The sequence below is a fragment of the Phyllobates terribilis genome, unplaced genomic scaffold (genome assembly GCF_046119375.1).
Source record: "Phyllobates terribilis strain yellow unplaced genomic scaffold, ASM4611937v1 Scaffold_2__4_contigs__length_985480577, whole genome shotgun sequence".
NCBI lineage: Eukaryota > Metazoa > Chordata > Amphibia > Anura > Dendrobatidae > Phyllobates > Phyllobates terribilis.
In genome coordinates this window covers 982746668-982763616 of record NW_027362762.1, presented here as the reverse complement: position 1 = coordinate 982763616, position 16949 = coordinate 982746668, and the positions used below count along the sequence as shown (strand labels likewise).

The window sequence follows — 16949 nt, the reverse complement described above, 5'->3', positions numbered from 1 at the left end:
CAAGGCTCCTTTATAGAGAATTTACAATGCCATGAAATTTGCCTTACAAATGCTTAGAATTAGTGTTGAGCGAGTATGTTCTGTTAACCCTTTCGGCGAGTATGCTCGGCCGAGCTCCGAGTATTTATAGCTGCTCGGTGATATGGTTGATCGCTCCCCATGATTTGCGACTGTTTGACAGCTTTATTACATGTGAGGAATGTGTAAGAAATAGACATCACATGTAATAAAACTGTCAAACAGTCACAAATCATCCACACGGGAGCGATTCACCATATCACCGAGCAGCTGTAAATACTCGGAGCTCGGCCGAGCATACTCGCCGAAAGGGTTAACAGAACATACTCGCTCATCACTACTTAGAATAAGAAAAGCAGTAATATTCTCCTGGGCGGCCGGCTGGCGGGCAGCTTTCCCGACCTCCGGCTGCTCTCTGTCACCAGGCACTAGTGATGGGGCAGATGACGGGTTTTAGCAGCGACATGTTGGCATCGGTTCTTGTCATGATCGTCACACGGCACGTCAATATATCGCTGGAGGTGAGACCGGTGGGGGTGCATCAACATGCGATCAGCAGCAGATTGGCATTACTCCACTTATTTTAAGCAGTTTGTAATCTATTCCATGGGGATGGAAAACCCCTTTAAGTGAATAGTTATGTAGACGGGAGAGCCGGCCCCTGCTGCTTTGCCGCCCAGCTGGAATTGGTAATATTGGTAATAGTTATTAGCAAGTTGAGAAGCCAGATCTCTGGTTGGATGATTTCATGGGAAGTCAACAGCTCCCCCTACAGGAGGGCACACCAACCACTGGAGGGGGTCACACCGCGTCCATACTGACAGCATCCACCCGGTCACATCCCTTGCAGATCATTGCATAATGCAGTGCTCCACACATCTCACTGAGTCTATCACCCCCACATTCAGCTCCGACACCCACCACAATCACCCCACATACGGGAAAAGAAGGGTCGCCCAAGCTCTGCGCAGGTTTCATCTCTTTATTTTACTCCTAGCTTTTCTTTACAGGGAGGGTGGAGGTGATCAGACAGGCAGCGACATGGAAGCATCACCACAGTGGTCACATGAAGGACACACGTCCGTGATGGGACACTGAAGAACAGGCAGCAGGAGACGTGGACCACCGCTGCCTCCTCCATGGTCAGACGCCTGTGCACACAGGATTAGCCCTACGTTAATTCCCTCCTCCCTATGGGATGAGGAGATGTCTGACGTACATGATATGACGCTGCCTCTGTCCGCTCCGTTACATGCTACTGACTTGTTAAGTTCTAAGCCTCTATTCCCAGCCGGAGGCAGTCATGTGATACGACACGGGCCCCTCATGGAATCTGGGGCCCGGGAGTGAAGGAAGAGTAGAGTGGTCAGAAAACCGGGTGGTGCAGGATCCTTGTCTTCAGGAGCTTAACCCGAGTCCAAAAATTGAGGAGTGATTTGTGCAGGTAGAGAAGGTCCATTCACAGTACTGCTGTGTGCAGAGCCGCTCCTGATGAAGAACATGTGGTGTGTAGTGGTGGTGCTGAAGAGCGGAGCCCCCCGCAGCGGCTGAGCAGAAGAAGCTGATGAGAAGTCACAGAAAACGCCTCGCATTGTGACCTGCTCAGGGACGAGGACTCTCTACTGTGACACCAGAGATAGGACTGTGAAAAAGCACAAAATGCTAGTGGTAGCATGAGAATGCGGGTTGAGAGGAGCCAAAATAAAAGGAGGTGGAGAGAAGGGAGGAGCAGGGGGCAGAATGTGGACCCCAGTGTTCAGAGGAGGGCAGAGCCTCTGCTGTCATAGGACAAGTGGTGCGCAGCTAGTTCTTGCACCTATGAGAAGGCAGATTCCTACTGGCTCTCGGCACCAGTCCCGAGAGTCGAAACCTCCCTCTCAGTTCATGTTAGTACGAAAGAGAAAGCAAGATAAAGTCCAGACCGCCTCCGAATCATACCGCCTGCAGCTAATTGGTCTTCTTCACTGCAATGTTACCATAACTGGAGCCTCGCTCAATCTCTGTCACACCGATCAGACGCCGTACAGCAAAAGAGGCTGAGGAGAGAAGATAACATGAGGTCACCAGAAGAGAGCCCACCCGGAGAAGGAAGAACAGCTCTTACCTGTCCACATGAAGCCCATAAATGCCAAGATTAGTAGGGGCGAACCGCTGGCAAAGATGCCGATCGCAAATGAGATGAGTGGAGAGAGGAGAAGCGTGGCCCAAAACAGAAAGTTCAGCAGGGTCCATGGGCGGCGAGTGGGCACAATCTGAGGACCAGGAAAGGTGCCCTCCTGGATGTACTGCTCCTGTAGAGCATCCTGAAAAAAAAGCCTCAAACGTCAAAAACCAGCTGACAGTCCACCACTGACACCCATGACAATAGGCATTACGGCCCAGACAGACCATGAGGCAGTAGCCCCACCGCCCCGACCACATCTTCTGCAGGTCTCCACCCCAATGTTCTGCCGCCGGTTGGGTGCACCGCGCTTACCTTCTCTTGATAGAGCCTGTGGAGCCAAGCTGCCGCCTCCTGCTCGTCTTCTGGGATCTCTTCAAGGGGAAACCGCCTGAGACGATAGTGAAATGAGAGGCGTCCACAATAGTCAGAGGACAGAAGGTTATCGGGCCCTCCTGATCCGCAGCTCACCTCACACACATGTCCGCTTCATACTTCTTCCCATACAAAATCCCCAGTAAAGATGGATTCTTGTTTTCACGGAAATTCAGGGTGACGTCATACACAGCAGACACTGTGAGAAGACATGAAAGATGTCCAAGCTGTAAATGTGGAGGCTCACGATGACCATGCCGATGTGTGACCACCGCAGCTGGAGGCATGCGTCTTCACGAATAATCACAAACCATGCACGTGAGACGGCCGCAGGCTCCTCATAGCCCAGACCATGCACGTCAGACGGCCGCAGGCTCCTCCCTGCCCAGACCATGCACGTCAGACGGCCGCAGGCTCCTCCCTGCCCAGACCATGCACGTCAGACGGCCGCAGGCTCCTCATAGCCCAGACCATGCACGTCAGACGGCCGCAGGCTCCTCATAGCCCAGACCATGCACGTGAGACGGCCGCAGGCTCCTCCCTGCCCAGACCATGCACGTAAGACGGCCGCAGGCTCCTCATAGCCCAGACCATGCACGTGAGACGGCCGCAGGCTCCTCCCTGCCCAGACCATGCACGTGAGACGGCCGCAGGCTCCTCCCTGCCCAGACCATGCACGTCAGACGGCCGCAGGCTCCTCATAGCCCAGACCATGCACGTGAGACGGCCGCAGACTCCTCATAGCCCAGACCATGCACGTGAGACGGCCGCAGGCTCCTCCCTGCCCAGACCATGCACGTGAGACGGCCGCAGGCTCCTCATAGCCCAGACCATGCACGTAAGACGGCCGCAGGCTCCTCATAGCCCAGACCATGCACGTGAGACGGCCGCAGGCTCCTCCCTGCCCAGACCATGCACGTGAGACGGCCGCAGGCTCCTCCCTGCCCAGACCATGCACGTGAGACGGCCGCAGGCTCCTCCCTGCCCAGACCATGCACGTAAGACGGCCGCAGGCTCCTCCCTGCCCAGACCATGCACGTGAGACGGCCGCAGGCTCCTCCCTGCCCAGACCATGCACGTCAGACGGCCGCAGGCTCCTCATAGCCCAGACCATGCACGTGAGACGGCCGCAGACTCCTCATAGCCCAGACCATGCACGTGAGACGGCCGCAGGCTCCTCCCTGCCCAGACCATGCACGTGAGACGGCCGCAGGCTCCTCATAGCCCAGACCATGCACGTAAGACGGCCGCAGGCTCCTCATAGCCCAGACCATGCACGTGAGACGGCCGCAGGCTCCTCCCTGCCCAGACCATGCACGTGAGACGGCCGCAGGCTCCTCCCTGCCCAGACCATGCACGTGAGACGGCCGCAGGCTCCTCCCTGCCCAGACCATGCACGTAAGACGGCCGCAGGCTCCTCCCTGCCCAGACCATGCACGTGAGACGGCCGCAGGCTCCTCCCTGCCCAGACCATGCAAGCGAGACGGCCGCAGGCTCCTCCCTGCCCAGACCATGCACGTGAGACGGCCGCAGGCTCCTCATAGCCCAGACCATGCACGTGAGACGGCCGCAGGCTCCTCATAGCCCAGACCATGCACGTCAGACGGCCGCAGGCTCCTCCCTGCCCAGACCATGCACGTCAGACGGCCGCAGGCTCCTCATAGCCCAGACCATGCACGTGAGACGGCCGCAGACTCCTCATAGCCCAGACCATGCACGTGAGACGGCCGCAGGCTCCTCCCTGCCCAGACCATGCACGTAAGACGGCCGCAGGCTCCTCATAGCCCAGACCATGCACGTGAGACGGCCGCAGGCTCCTCCCTGCCCAGACCATGCACGTGAGACGGCCGCAGGCTCCTCCCTGCCCAGACCATGCACGTGAGACGGCCGCAGGCTCCTCCCTGCCCAGACCATGCACGTGAGACGGCCGCAGGCTCCTCCCTGCCCAGACCATGCACATGAGACGGCCGCAGGCTCCTCATAGCCCAGACCATGCACGTGAGACGGCCGCAGGCTCCTCATAGCCCAGACCATGCACGTGAGACGGACGCAGGCTCCTCATAGCCCAGACCATGCACGTGAGACGGACGCAGGCTCCTCCCTGCCCAGACCATGCACGCGAGACGGCCGCAGACTCCTGACTGCCCAGACCATGCACGTGAGACGGCCGCAGACTCCTGACTGCCCAGACCATGCACGTGAGACGGCCGCAGGCTCCTCCCTGCCCAGACCATGTACGCGAGATGGAAGCAGGCTCCTCCCTGCCCAGACCATGCAAGTGAGACGGACGCAGGCTCCTCCCTGCCCAGACCATGCACGTGAGACGGACGCAGGCTCCTCGCAGCCCAGACCATGCACGTGAGACAGCCGCAGGCTCCTCCCTGCCCAGACCATGCACGCGAGATGGAAGCAGGCTCCTCCCTGCCCAGACCATGCAAGTGAGACGGACGCAGGCTCCTCCCTGCCCAGACCATGCACGTGAGACGGCCGCAGGCTCCTACCTGCCTAGACCATGCACGTGAGACGGACGCAGGCTCCTCGCAGCCCAGACCATGCACGTGAGACGGCCGCAGGCTCCTCCCTGCCCAGACCATGCAAGTGAGACGGACGCAGGCTCCTCCCTGCCCAGACCATGCACGCGAGATGGAAGCAGGCTCCTCCCTGCCCAGACCATGCAAGTGAGACGGACGCAGGCTCCTCCCTGCCCAGACCATGCAAGTGAGACGGACGCAGGCTCCTCCCTGCCCAGACCATGCAAGTGAGACGGCCGCAGGCTCCTCCCTGCCCAGACCATGCAAGCGAGACGGCCGCAGGCTCCTCCCTGCCCAGACCATGCACGTGAGACGGCCGCAGGCTCCTCCCTGCCCAGACCATGCACGTGAGACGGACGCAGGCTCCTCCCTGCCCAGACCATGCACGTGAGACGGCCGCAGGCTCCTCCCTGCCCAGACCATGCACGTGAGACGGCCGCAGGCTCCTCGCAGCCCAGACCATGCACGTGAGACAGCCGCAGGCTCCTCCCTGCCCAGACCATGCACGCGAGATGGAAGCAGGCTCCTCCCTGCCCAGACCATGCAAGTGAGACGGACGCAGGCTCCTCCCTGCCCAGACCATGCAAGCGAGACGGCCGCAGGCTCCTCCCTGCCCAGACCATGCACGTGAGACGGCCGCAGGCTCCTCATAGCCCAGACCATGCACGTGAGACGGCCGCAGGCTCCTCATAGCCCAGACCATGCACGTCAGACGGCCGCAGGCTCCTCCCTGCCCAGACCATGCACGTCAGACGGCCGCAGGCTCCTCATAGCCCAGACCATGCACGTGAGACGGCCGCAGACTCCTCATAGCCCAGACCATGCACGTGAGACGGCCGCAGGCTCCTCCCTGCCCAGACCATGCACGTAAGACGGCCGCAGGCTCCTCCCTGCCCAGACCATGCACGTGAGACGGCCGCAGGCTCCTCCCTGCCCAGACCATGCACGTGAGACGGCCGCAGGCTCCTCCCTGCCCAGACCATGCACGTGAGACGGCCGCAGGCTCCTCCCTGCCCAGACCATGCAAGCGAGACGGCCGCAGGCTCCTCCCTGCCCAGACCATGCACGTGAGACGGCCGCAGGCTCCTCATAGCCCAGACCATGCACGTGAGACGGCCGCAGGCTCCTCATAGCCCAGACCATGCACGTGAGACGGACGCAGGCTCCTCATAGCCCAGACCATGCACGTGAGACGGCCGCAGGCTCCTCCCTGCCCAGACCATGCAAGCGAGACGGCCGCAGGCTCCTCCCTGCCCAGACCATGCACGTGAGACGGCCGCAGGCTCCTCATAGCCCAGACCATGCACGTGAGACGGCCGCAGGCTCCTCATAGCCCAGACCATGCACGTGAGACGGACGCAGGCTCCTCATAGCCCAGACCATGCAAGTGAGACGGACGCAGGCTCCTCCCTGCCCAGACCATGCACGCGAGACGGCCGCAGACTCCTGACTGCCCAGACCATGCACGTGAGACGGCCGCAGACTCCTGACTGCCCAGACCATGCACGTGAGACGGCCGCAGGCTCCTCCCTGCCCAGACCATGTACGCGAGATGGAAGCAGGCTCCTCCCTGCCCAGACCATGCAAGTGAGACGGACGCAGGCTCCTCCCTGCCCAGACCATGCACGTGAGACGGACGCAGGCTCCTCGCAGCCCAGACCATGCACGTGAGACGGACGCAGACTCCTGACTGCCCAGACCATGCACGTGAGACGGCCGCAGACTCCTGACTGCCCAGACCATGCACGTGAGACGGCCGCAGGCTCCTCCCTGCCCAGACCATGCACGCGAGATGGAAGCAGGCTCCTCCCTGCCCAGACCATGCAAGTGAGACGGACGCAGGCTCCTCCCTGCCCAGACCATGCACGTGAGACGGCCGCAGGCTCCTCCCTGCCCAGACCATGCAAGTGAGACGGCCGCAGGCTCCTCCCTGCCCAGACCATGCACGTCAGACGGCCGCAGGCTCCTCCCTGCCCAGACCATGCACGTGAGATGGCCGCAGGCTCCTCCCTGCCCAGACCATGCAAGTGAGACGGCCGCAGGCTCCTCCCTGCCCAGACCATGCACGTGAGACGGCCGCAGGCTCCCCCCTGCCCAGACCATGCACGTGAGACGGCCGCAGGCTCCTCCCTGCCCAGACCATGCACGTGAGACGGCCGCAGGCTCCTCCCTGCCCAGACCATGCAAGTGAGACGGCCGCAGGCTTCTCCCTGCCCAGACCATGCACGTGAGACGGACGCAGGCTCCTCGCAGCCCAGACCATGCACGTGAGACGGTCGCAGACTCCTGACTGCCCAGACCATGCACGTGAGACGGCCGCAGGCTCCTCCCTGCCCAGACCATGCACGTGAGACGGCCGCAGGCTCCTCCCTGCCCAGACCATGCACGTGAGACGGCCGCAGGCTGCTCCCTGCCCAGACCATGCACGTGAGACGGACGCAGGCTCCTCGCAGCCCAGACCATGCACGTGAGACGGCCGCAGACTCCTGACTGCCCAGACCATGCACGTGAGACGGCCGCAGACTCCTGACTGCCCAGACCATGCACGTGAGACAGCCGCAGGCTCCTCCCTGCCCAGACCATGCACGTGAGACGGCCGCAGGCTGCTCCCTGCCCAGACCATGCAAGCGAGACGGCCGCAGGCTCCTCATAGCCCAGACCATGCACGTGAGACGCCCGCAGGCTCCTCCCTGCCCAGACCATGCACGTGAGACGGCCGCAGGCTCCTCCCTGCCCAGACCATGCAAGCGAGACGGCCGCAGGCTCCTCATAGCCCAGACCATGCACGTGAGACGGCCGCAGGCTCCTCATAGCCCAGACCATGCACGTGAGACGGCCGCAGACTCCTGACTGCCCAGACCATGCACGTGAGACGGCCGCAGACTCCTGACTGCCCAGACCATGCACGTGAGACGGCCGCAGGCTCCTCCCTGCCCAGACCATGCACGTGAGACGGACGCAGGCTCCTCGCAGCCCAGACCATGCACGCGAGACGGCCGCAGACTCCTGACTGCCCAGACCATGCACGTGAGACGGCCGCAGACTCCTGACTGCCCAGACCATGCACGTGAGACGGCCGCAGGCTCCTCCCTGCCCAGACCATGCACGCGAGATGGAAGCAGGCTCCTCCCTGCCCAGACCATGCAAGTGAGACGGACGCAGGCTCCTCCCTGCCCAGACCATGCACGTGAGACGGCCGCAGGCTCCTACCTGCCTAGACCATGCACGTGAGACGGACGCAGGCTCCTCGCAGCCCAGACCATGCACGTGAGACGGCCGCAGACTCCTGACTGCCCAGACCATGCACGTGAGACGGCCGCAGGCTACTCCCTGCCCAGACCATGCAAGTGAGACGGCCGCAGGCTCCTCCCTGCCCAGACCATGCACGTGAGACGGCCGCAGGCTCCTCCCTGCCCAGACCATGCAAGTGAGACGGCCGCAGGCTCCCCCCTGCCCAGACCATGCACGTGAGATGGCCGCAGGCTGCTCCCTGCCCAGACCATGCACGTGAGACGGACGCAGGCTCCTCGCAGCCCAGACCATGCACGTGAGACGGCCGCAGACTCCTGACTGCCCAGACCATGCACGCGAGACGGCCGCAGGCTCCTCCCTGCCCAGACCATGCACGTGAAACGGCCGCATGCGCCTCCCTGCCCAGACCATGCACGTGAAACGGCCGCAGGCTCCTCCCTGCCCAGACCATGCATGCGAGACGGCCGCAAGCTCCTCACAGCCCAGACCATGCACGTCAGATGGCCGCAGGCTCCTCACAGCCCAGACCATGCACGCGAGACGACCGCAGACTCCTCACTGCCCAGACCATGCATGCGAGACGGCCGCAAGCTCCTCACAGCCCAGACCATTCATGTCAGACGGCCGCAGGCTCCTCCCTGCCCAGACCATACACGTCAGATGGCCACAGGCTCCTGACTGCCTACATCTGCATTAGCCATTTATGCCTGACAAAGACTTTTTGGGTTGTCCTGTACACAGCATTTATCTTATACGGCCGCGGATATGGCCCCAGCTTTGAAGATACTGAAAACTAAAGCATTGCATTTGTGGCACAGAGGTTTCCATCACCTGTTCCACGGAGACACTGGACCGCAGTGGTAAAGCCTTTGGTTCGGGGCAGCAGATGATGTTTCAGCTGCGCCAGTCCCTTTTTATCCGCCACTTCCATGCTGATCTTATGCTTCGTCTCAGTGAATCTTGTCCCTTCACAATACAGCAAGAACTAGGAGAGAAAATATATAAAGATGAGTGAAGTCACCAGGAGGCATCGAGGAGGATCAGGGGAAGAGTCACAAGAGATATCATCACTGAGGAAAGAGGCAAAGGATTGGGAAAATGGTCTGAAGTGATAAGGCTCGACTTTAGATAACCGCGGCGTCCTTCAACCACAGCCACCAGAAAATCATCATAAAAATAATGCTTCTACAATCAGAGCCGTAAGAAGACCTTCACCATGCTGAGAAGCCAAGGCAATCACCTCCAGGCGGGAAGAAGCCTCCATGACATGATCCACAGAGGACGGCACTCACCCACATGTACTCCGGGTAGTCGCGCAGGCTGTGCAGACCATTGATGACCGTATCACGATCTTCCTCCCACTTGCGCTTACAGAAGACGATTTCCAGGAAGTACCACGTCCAGCCAATCAGCGGCACCATCAGCAACTCTTTCTTGGCCAGAACTTTTGAGCTCTTGTGACAAGAAGAACAGAGGCAAGAAATATTGGATTAGAGCAGATGGAGGCCTCGGACTCTGCGAGCTGTGGAGAGGCTGCCGTCACGGTACGGCCGGGGAAGAAGATGTCCTCAGCCTCGCCTCCATCACATGTAGTGATACAGAGATTACATGAAGCACACGGTTCCTGCGGGACATCACGGTACTCACCCCTAACACCCCAAAACGTTCACACATGGTCCAACCACACAGGAAGTCGATCTCAAAGTTGTGATTGAGGATGATAATGACATGCTCCTTCCCAAAGTGCGACACCGTCTCCTGGTCAGTGAAAAGGGTGCACTGTGTGCCGGACCACCACTCCAGCAGCATCACCAGCTCTGCGAGACAGTTTATAGTGAGCACACGGGACCACCTTACCGTACCCCCTGAACACCGCTGAACGCTACTTACGGCTCCACAGCGAGTAGGACAGGCGGCAGTTCACCCTGCGGTACAGCTGCTTGTTGTAGCTCCATAGCGGGAGGGTGCACAGCTGCAGGAAATTGATTATCAGGCCACTTACAACAAATACAAAGCCGATTAGCAGGTGGACCACAAACTGAGTCTTCAGGAACCCCCAAGCCCCCATTCTGGAGCCAGCATTCAGTGCCGCTTACACGGACCCTCACTCAAAGCCACTGTCCTGGGAAGAAAAACAGAATGAGAATGAGCTGAGGAGTGAAGCTGGGGGATGAGAATGGAGAGTAATCTAACATGAAGAAGAAGATGGTAGAGGAGCCCTCAACCTGTCCGTCTACACAGGAGGGGTGCCCACCCATCATACACACAGCCAAGTCAGTGCCGGTGGGCCGGCTGTGCACACAGCATTCATCTCTCCTAGGGCTTGTCTGAACTTACTTCCCTGCATTAATGCCAAACTCAGCAGAGGGTCTCATTATTTGGGGGCACCAATAAAACGAAAAATGCATCAGCGTCAACGTGCCTAACATTATACATCAGATGCATATGATACTGTATCCTTCATAGACTGCTCTGTGTCGTGTCTATCCTGATCCCGTAGACCCACACCCTGAATAACTCTGGCCCCCCAATATGGAAAAAACACTCCTCACACAACCACAACATGAGGCAAAAAGCCCAGAACGACCCCAGTCGTGACAGCGGACACAAGCGAGACAATAGAGAAAACTAGTACCCCATTGCTGAGGTGAAACGGGGTTACTGCACGCACAGGCACTCACCAGTACAGATAGTACACCACGCACAGGCACTCACCAGTACAGATAGTACACCATGGCCAGAGCAAACAAGGTGGCACACACCCCGGAGAACAGGCAGACGGCAGACTGATTAGCCAACATTGTGGCCAAAGATCAATATGTTCTTGAGAGAAAGTCCGGTGCAGACCCAATGAAGAGATACAGCAGAACGGTAATGAAATAGTCGGATATCAGGAACTCTGCTCACTAGGAACCCTGAGAAAGCAACTGCGACACCCCATTTACAGGACGTCCATAATCTTCACAGGGATCATCCAAGGTCTCTGGAGCCACCGATCCACTGCAATTCACGGCCCCATAAACTTCCGGAGGAGTCTTCTTCACATGGCTTATAAAAGGGGGAACTATATCAGGGGAAGAGTCTCATGTCGATTCTTCTCCAGCACAGAAGTGACAGGTGAGAGTCTAACTAAAGCCGGACAATCCCTGAGGATTAAGCCTGTGAGGGACAGATCTGCAGGGTCAGCAGAAGCCTGGACGGGGCCGGAAGCCCCCTCATTCGCTACACCCCAACTCCCAACAAACAGCGGGACTGAAACAAAGATGTGACATCCAAAAACCCAGAAAATCAACCCCAGAGCAGAAAGAGAAGCAAAAACAAAGCACTTATAGACTGAGCAGAGTAAAGCTGATAATCTGATTAATGAACAAATAGACAGCAGAAGAGACCGAGCACACGTCACCACAACACATGAGAGACTAGTGAGAAGCGACTGAACCCACAACATAAAACAAAACACAAACAATGAGACAGGCCAGCGAGAAGAGACCAAGCCCACAACATGAGAGACTAGTGAGAAGAGACCAAGCACACATCACCACAACATGAGAGACTAGCGAGAAGAGACCGAGAACACAACATGAGAGGCTAGCGAGAAGAGACCAAGCACACGTCACCACAACATGAGAGACTAGCGAGAAGAGACCGAGCACACGTCACCACAACACATGAGAGACTAGTGAGAAGCGACTGAACCCACAACATAAAACAAAACACAAACAATGAGACAGGCCAGCGAGAAGAGACCAAACCCACAACATGAGAGACTAGCGAGAAGAGACCGAGAACACAACATGAGAGGCTAGCGAGAGAGACCGAGCCCACAACATGAGAGACTAGCGAGAAGAGACCAAGCACACGTCACAACATGAGAGACTAGCGAGAAGAGACCGAGCACACGTCACCACAACACATGAGAGACTAGTGAGAAGCGACTGAACCCACAACATAAAACAAAACACAAACAATGAGACAGGCCAGCGAGAAGAGACCAAACCCACAACATGAGAGACTAGCGAGAAGAGACCGAGCCCACAAGATGAGAGACTAGCGAGAAGGGACCGAGCACACGTCACCACAACATGAAAGACTAATGAGAAGCGATCGAGCACACGTCACCACAATATGAGAGACTAGCGAGAAGAGACCGAGCACATGTCACCACAACAAGAGACAGAATAGCGAGAAAGGACCAAGCACACATCACCACAACATGAGAGACTAGCGAGAAGAGACCGAGCACATGTCACCACAACATTAGACAGACTAGCGAGAAGGGACCGAGCACACGTCACCACAACAGAGACTAGTGAGAAGCGACTGAACCCACGTCACAACATAAAACAAAACACAGACAATGAGACAGGCCAGCGAGAAGAGACCGAGTCCACAACATGAGAGACTAGCGAGAAGAGACAGAGCCCACAACATGAAAGACTAGTGAGAAGAGACCGAGCACACGTCACCACAACATGAGAGACTAGCGAGAAGAGACCGAGCACACGTCACCACAACATGAGAGACCAGCGAGAAGAGACCGAGCACACGTCACCACAACATGAGAAGCGATCGAGAACACGTCACCACAACATGAGAAGCGATCGAGCACACGTCACCACAATATGAGAGACTAGCGAGAAGAGACCGAGCACACGTCACCACAATATGAGAGACTAGCGAGAAGAGACCGAGCACACGTCACCACAATATGAGACTAGTGAGAAGAGACAGAGCACAGGTCACCACAACACGAGAGACTAGTGAGAAGCGACTGAACCCACGTCACAACATAAAACAAAACACAAACAATGAGACAGGCCAGCGAGAAGAGACCGAGCCCACAACATGAGAGATTAGCGAGAAGAGACAGAACCCACAACATGAGACTAGTGACAAGAGGCCGAGCACACGTCACCACAACATAAGACAGACTAGCGAGAAGCGACCGAGCACACGTCACCACAACATGAGAGACTAGCGAGAAGAGACCGAGCACACGTCACCACAACATGAGAGACTAGCGAGAAGAGACCGAGCACGTCACCACAACATGAGAGACTAGAAAAAAAAAAAAAAGAGATCGAGCACACGTCACCACAACATTAGAGACTAGCGAGAAGAGACAGAGCACACGTCACCACAACGTGAGAGACTAATGAGAAGCGATTGAGCACAAGTCACCACAATATGAGAGACTAGCGAGAAGAGACCGAGCACACGTCACCACAACATGAGACTAGTGAGAAGAGACCGAGCACACGTCACTACAACATGAGAGACTAGAGAGAAGAGACCGAGCACACGTCACCACAATATGAGAGACTAGCGAGAAGCGACCGAGCACACCTCACTAGTCTCTCACACTAGTCTCTCATGTTGTGGTGACAAGCGACCAAGCACACATCACCACAACATGAGAGACTAGTGAGAAGAGACCAAGCACACATCACCACAACATGAGAGACTAGCGAGAAGAGACCGAGCACAAGTCACCACATGAGAGACCAGAGAGAAGAGACCGAGCACACGTCACCACAACATGAGAGACCAGCGAGAAGAGACCGAGCACACGTCACCACAACATAAGACAGACTAGCGAGAAGGGACAGAGCACACGTTACCACAACATGAGAGACTAGCGAGAAGAGATTGAGCACACGTCACCACAACATTAGAGACTAGCGAGAAGAGACCGAGCACACGTCACCACAACATAAGATAGACTAGCGAGAAGAGACCGAGCACACGTCACCACAACATGAGAGACTAGCGAGAAGAGATTGAGCACACGTCACCACAACATTAGAGACTAGCGAGAAGAGACCGAGCACACGTCACCACAACATGAGAGACTAATGAGAAGCGACCGAGCACAGGTCACAACATAAAACAAAACACATACAATGAGACAGGACAGAGAGAAGAGACCGAGTACACACCAAGAAAGAGACCAGCAAGAAGAGACCGAGCACACGTCACCACAACATGAGAGACTAGCGAGAAGAGACAGAGCACATGTCACCACAACACGAGAGACTAGTGAGAAGCGACCGAGCACATCTCACTAGTCTCTCACACTAGTCTCTCATGTTGTGGTGACAAGCGACCAAGCACACGTCACCACAACATGAGAGACTAGCGAGAAGAGACAGAGCACACGTCACCACAACACATGAGACTAGTGAGAAGCGACTGAACCCACGTCACAACATAAAACAAAACACAAACAATGAGACAGGCCAGCGAGAAGAGACCGAGCCCACAACATGAGAGACTAGCGAGAAGAGACCGAGCACACGTCACCACAACATGAGAGACCAGTGAGAAGAGATCGAGCACACGTCACCACAACATGAGAGACTAGCGAGAAGAGACCGAGCACACGTCACCACAACATGAGAGACTAGCGAGAAGAGACAGAGCACACAACATGAGAGACCAGCGAGAAGAGACAGAGCACACGTCACCACAACATAAGACAGACTAGCGAGAAGAGACCGGGACAGATTCCCTTTAATTTTGATCTGCATTGATCATTTTTAATGTTTTATTGTTCTCAACGCTCCACTATGTAATGAATAAAGATTTGCAACTGGAATATTTCATTCAGTAATATCTAGGATATGGGATTTTAGTGCTCTCTTTATTTTTTTTGAGATTATATAAGTTTACACACACGCACATATGTACACACGCTCATTATGCCTTTATCTGCATGAACCTTTCTCATTATGCCTTTATCTGCAGGAACCCATCTGTGCTCCGTATCAGCCACAAATCTCTTCACAATATGATAATCATGCTTAGGTTTTTGTGAAATATCTAATGTTCTCACACCTTGTCCGAGGCATTGCCCTATGTGACGCTTTTCAGCATCGATCCTTTTTCTTTCCCATATTCCTGAAACCTGAGGCAGCTTAATAATGTGGAACGTCCATTTTATGTAGTTTTCCTGTAATTGAGCACCTGGCAATTATCACAGGAGTCTGAGATTGAGGTCAGTGATCTGAAGACCCAGAAACAAACCGTCCATGAGTTTATGGGAAAAACAGAAAATGACAACTTTAGAACACTGAAATCCAATCCACAGCTGTCCTATCCCATTGCGGTTTATTTTCAGTCGGACGGGGTTTTCCAAATATTGACCAGACAAGATAAAGGGAAAATACTGAAAACCTTGCACAGTCATAACTTCATCCCAAACAATTTCACCATACTGGGAAAGAGAAGTATTTGTCCCTGATGAAAATGGTGACGTCACAAAGTGAGTGGGGACATCAGGATATTGTATCATCCTGCACCACTGCTTGACGATGCCACCACCATTACACCTGCTTCAAGGCTCTGCCATCTTCGTTTCCATTTCGACAAGCTCTATTGTGCCACCTCCACATCAGCTCTTCTGACGCGCCTACTTCAACACGCTCCTTGCTGCAGACTCCACACCTGCTTCATTATGCTCCATGACGCTAGCTCCGCACCTGCTCAGACACGCTGCTTGGTACAGACTCCACACCTGCTTCATTATGCTCCATGACGCTAGCTCCGCACCTTCTCAGACACGCTCCTTGGTACAGACTCCACACCTGCTTCATTATGCTCCATGACGCTAGCTCCACACCTTCTCAGACACGCTCCTTGGTACAGACTCCACACCTGCTGCATTATGCTCCATGACGCTGGCTCCGCACCCGCTCAGACACGCTCCTTGGTGCAGACTCCACACCTGCTTCATTATGCTCCATGACGCTAGCTCCACACCTTCTCAGACATGCTCCTTGGTGCAGACTCCACACCTGCTTCATTATGCTCCATGACGCTAGCTCCGCACCTTCTCAGACATGCTCCTTGGTGCAGACTCCACACCTGCTGCATTATGCTCCATGACGCTAGCTCCACACCTTCTCAGACATGCTCCTTGGTGCAGACTCCACACCTGCTTCATTATGCTCCATGACGCTAGCTCCGCACCTTCTCAGACATGCTCCTTGGTACAGACTCCACACCTGCTTCATTATGCTCCATGACGCTAGCTCCGCACCTTCTCAGACATGCTCCTTGGTGCAGACTCCACACCTGCTTCATTATGCTCTATGACGCTAGCTCCGCACCTGCTCAGACACGCTGCTTGGTACAGACTCCACACCTGCTCCATTATGCTCCATGACGCTAGCTCCACACCTTCTCAGACACGCTCCTTGGTACAGACTCCACACCTGCTTCATTATGCTCCATGACGCTAGCTCCACACCTTCTCAGACACGCTCCTTGGTACAGACTCCACACCTGCTGCATTATGCTCCATGACGCTGGCTCCGCACCTGCTCAGACACGCTCCTTGGTACAGACTCCACACCTGCTGCATTATGCTCCATGACGCTGGCTCCGCACCTGCTCAGACACGCTCATTGGTGCAGACTCCACACCTGCTTCATTATGCTCCATGACGATAGCTCCACACCTTCTCAGACACGCTCCTTGGTACAGACTCCACACCTGCTTCATTATGCTCCATGACGCTAGCTCCGCACCTTCTCAGACATGCTCCTTGGTGCAGACTCCACACCTGCTTCATTATGCTCCATGACGCTAGCTCCGCACCTTCTCAGACA

At 56.3% G+C, this 16949-nt stretch overlaps 1 protein-coding gene across 4 annotated transcripts in view; it reads right to left on the bottom strand.

The window, feature by feature from the left end:
- Positions 1 to 986: 986 nt before the first annotated feature.
- AGPAT3 (1-acylglycerol-3-phosphate O-acyltransferase 3) overlaps positions 987 to 16949 on the bottom strand; it is a 36088-nt gene continuing 20125 nt past the window's right edge. For 2 of the 4 annotated variants that reach the window (XM_073668808.1, XM_073668809.1), the window contains exons 2-9: positions 10228 to 10459; positions 9985 to 10154; positions 9630 to 9791; positions 9169 to 9322; positions 2651 to 2753; positions 2495 to 2570; positions 2123 to 2321; positions 987 to 2054 (exon numbers count right to left, since the gene is read on the bottom strand). In XM_073668808.1, the coding sequence (XP_073524909.1) occupies positions 1966 to 2054; positions 2123 to 2321; positions 2495 to 2570; positions 2651 to 2753; positions 9169 to 9322; positions 9630 to 9791; positions 9985 to 10154; positions 10228 to 10405 (1131 nt within the window). In that variant the 5' untranslated portion in view covers positions 10406 to 10459 and the 3' untranslated portion in view covers positions 987 to 1965. The remainder of the gene's footprint in view (positions 2055 to 2122; positions 2322 to 2494; positions 2571 to 2650; positions 2754 to 9168; positions 9323 to 9629; positions 9792 to 9984; positions 10155 to 10227; positions 10460 to 16949) is intronic. The other 2 variants (XM_073668810.1, XM_073668811.1) reach the window with 1 other exon arrangement.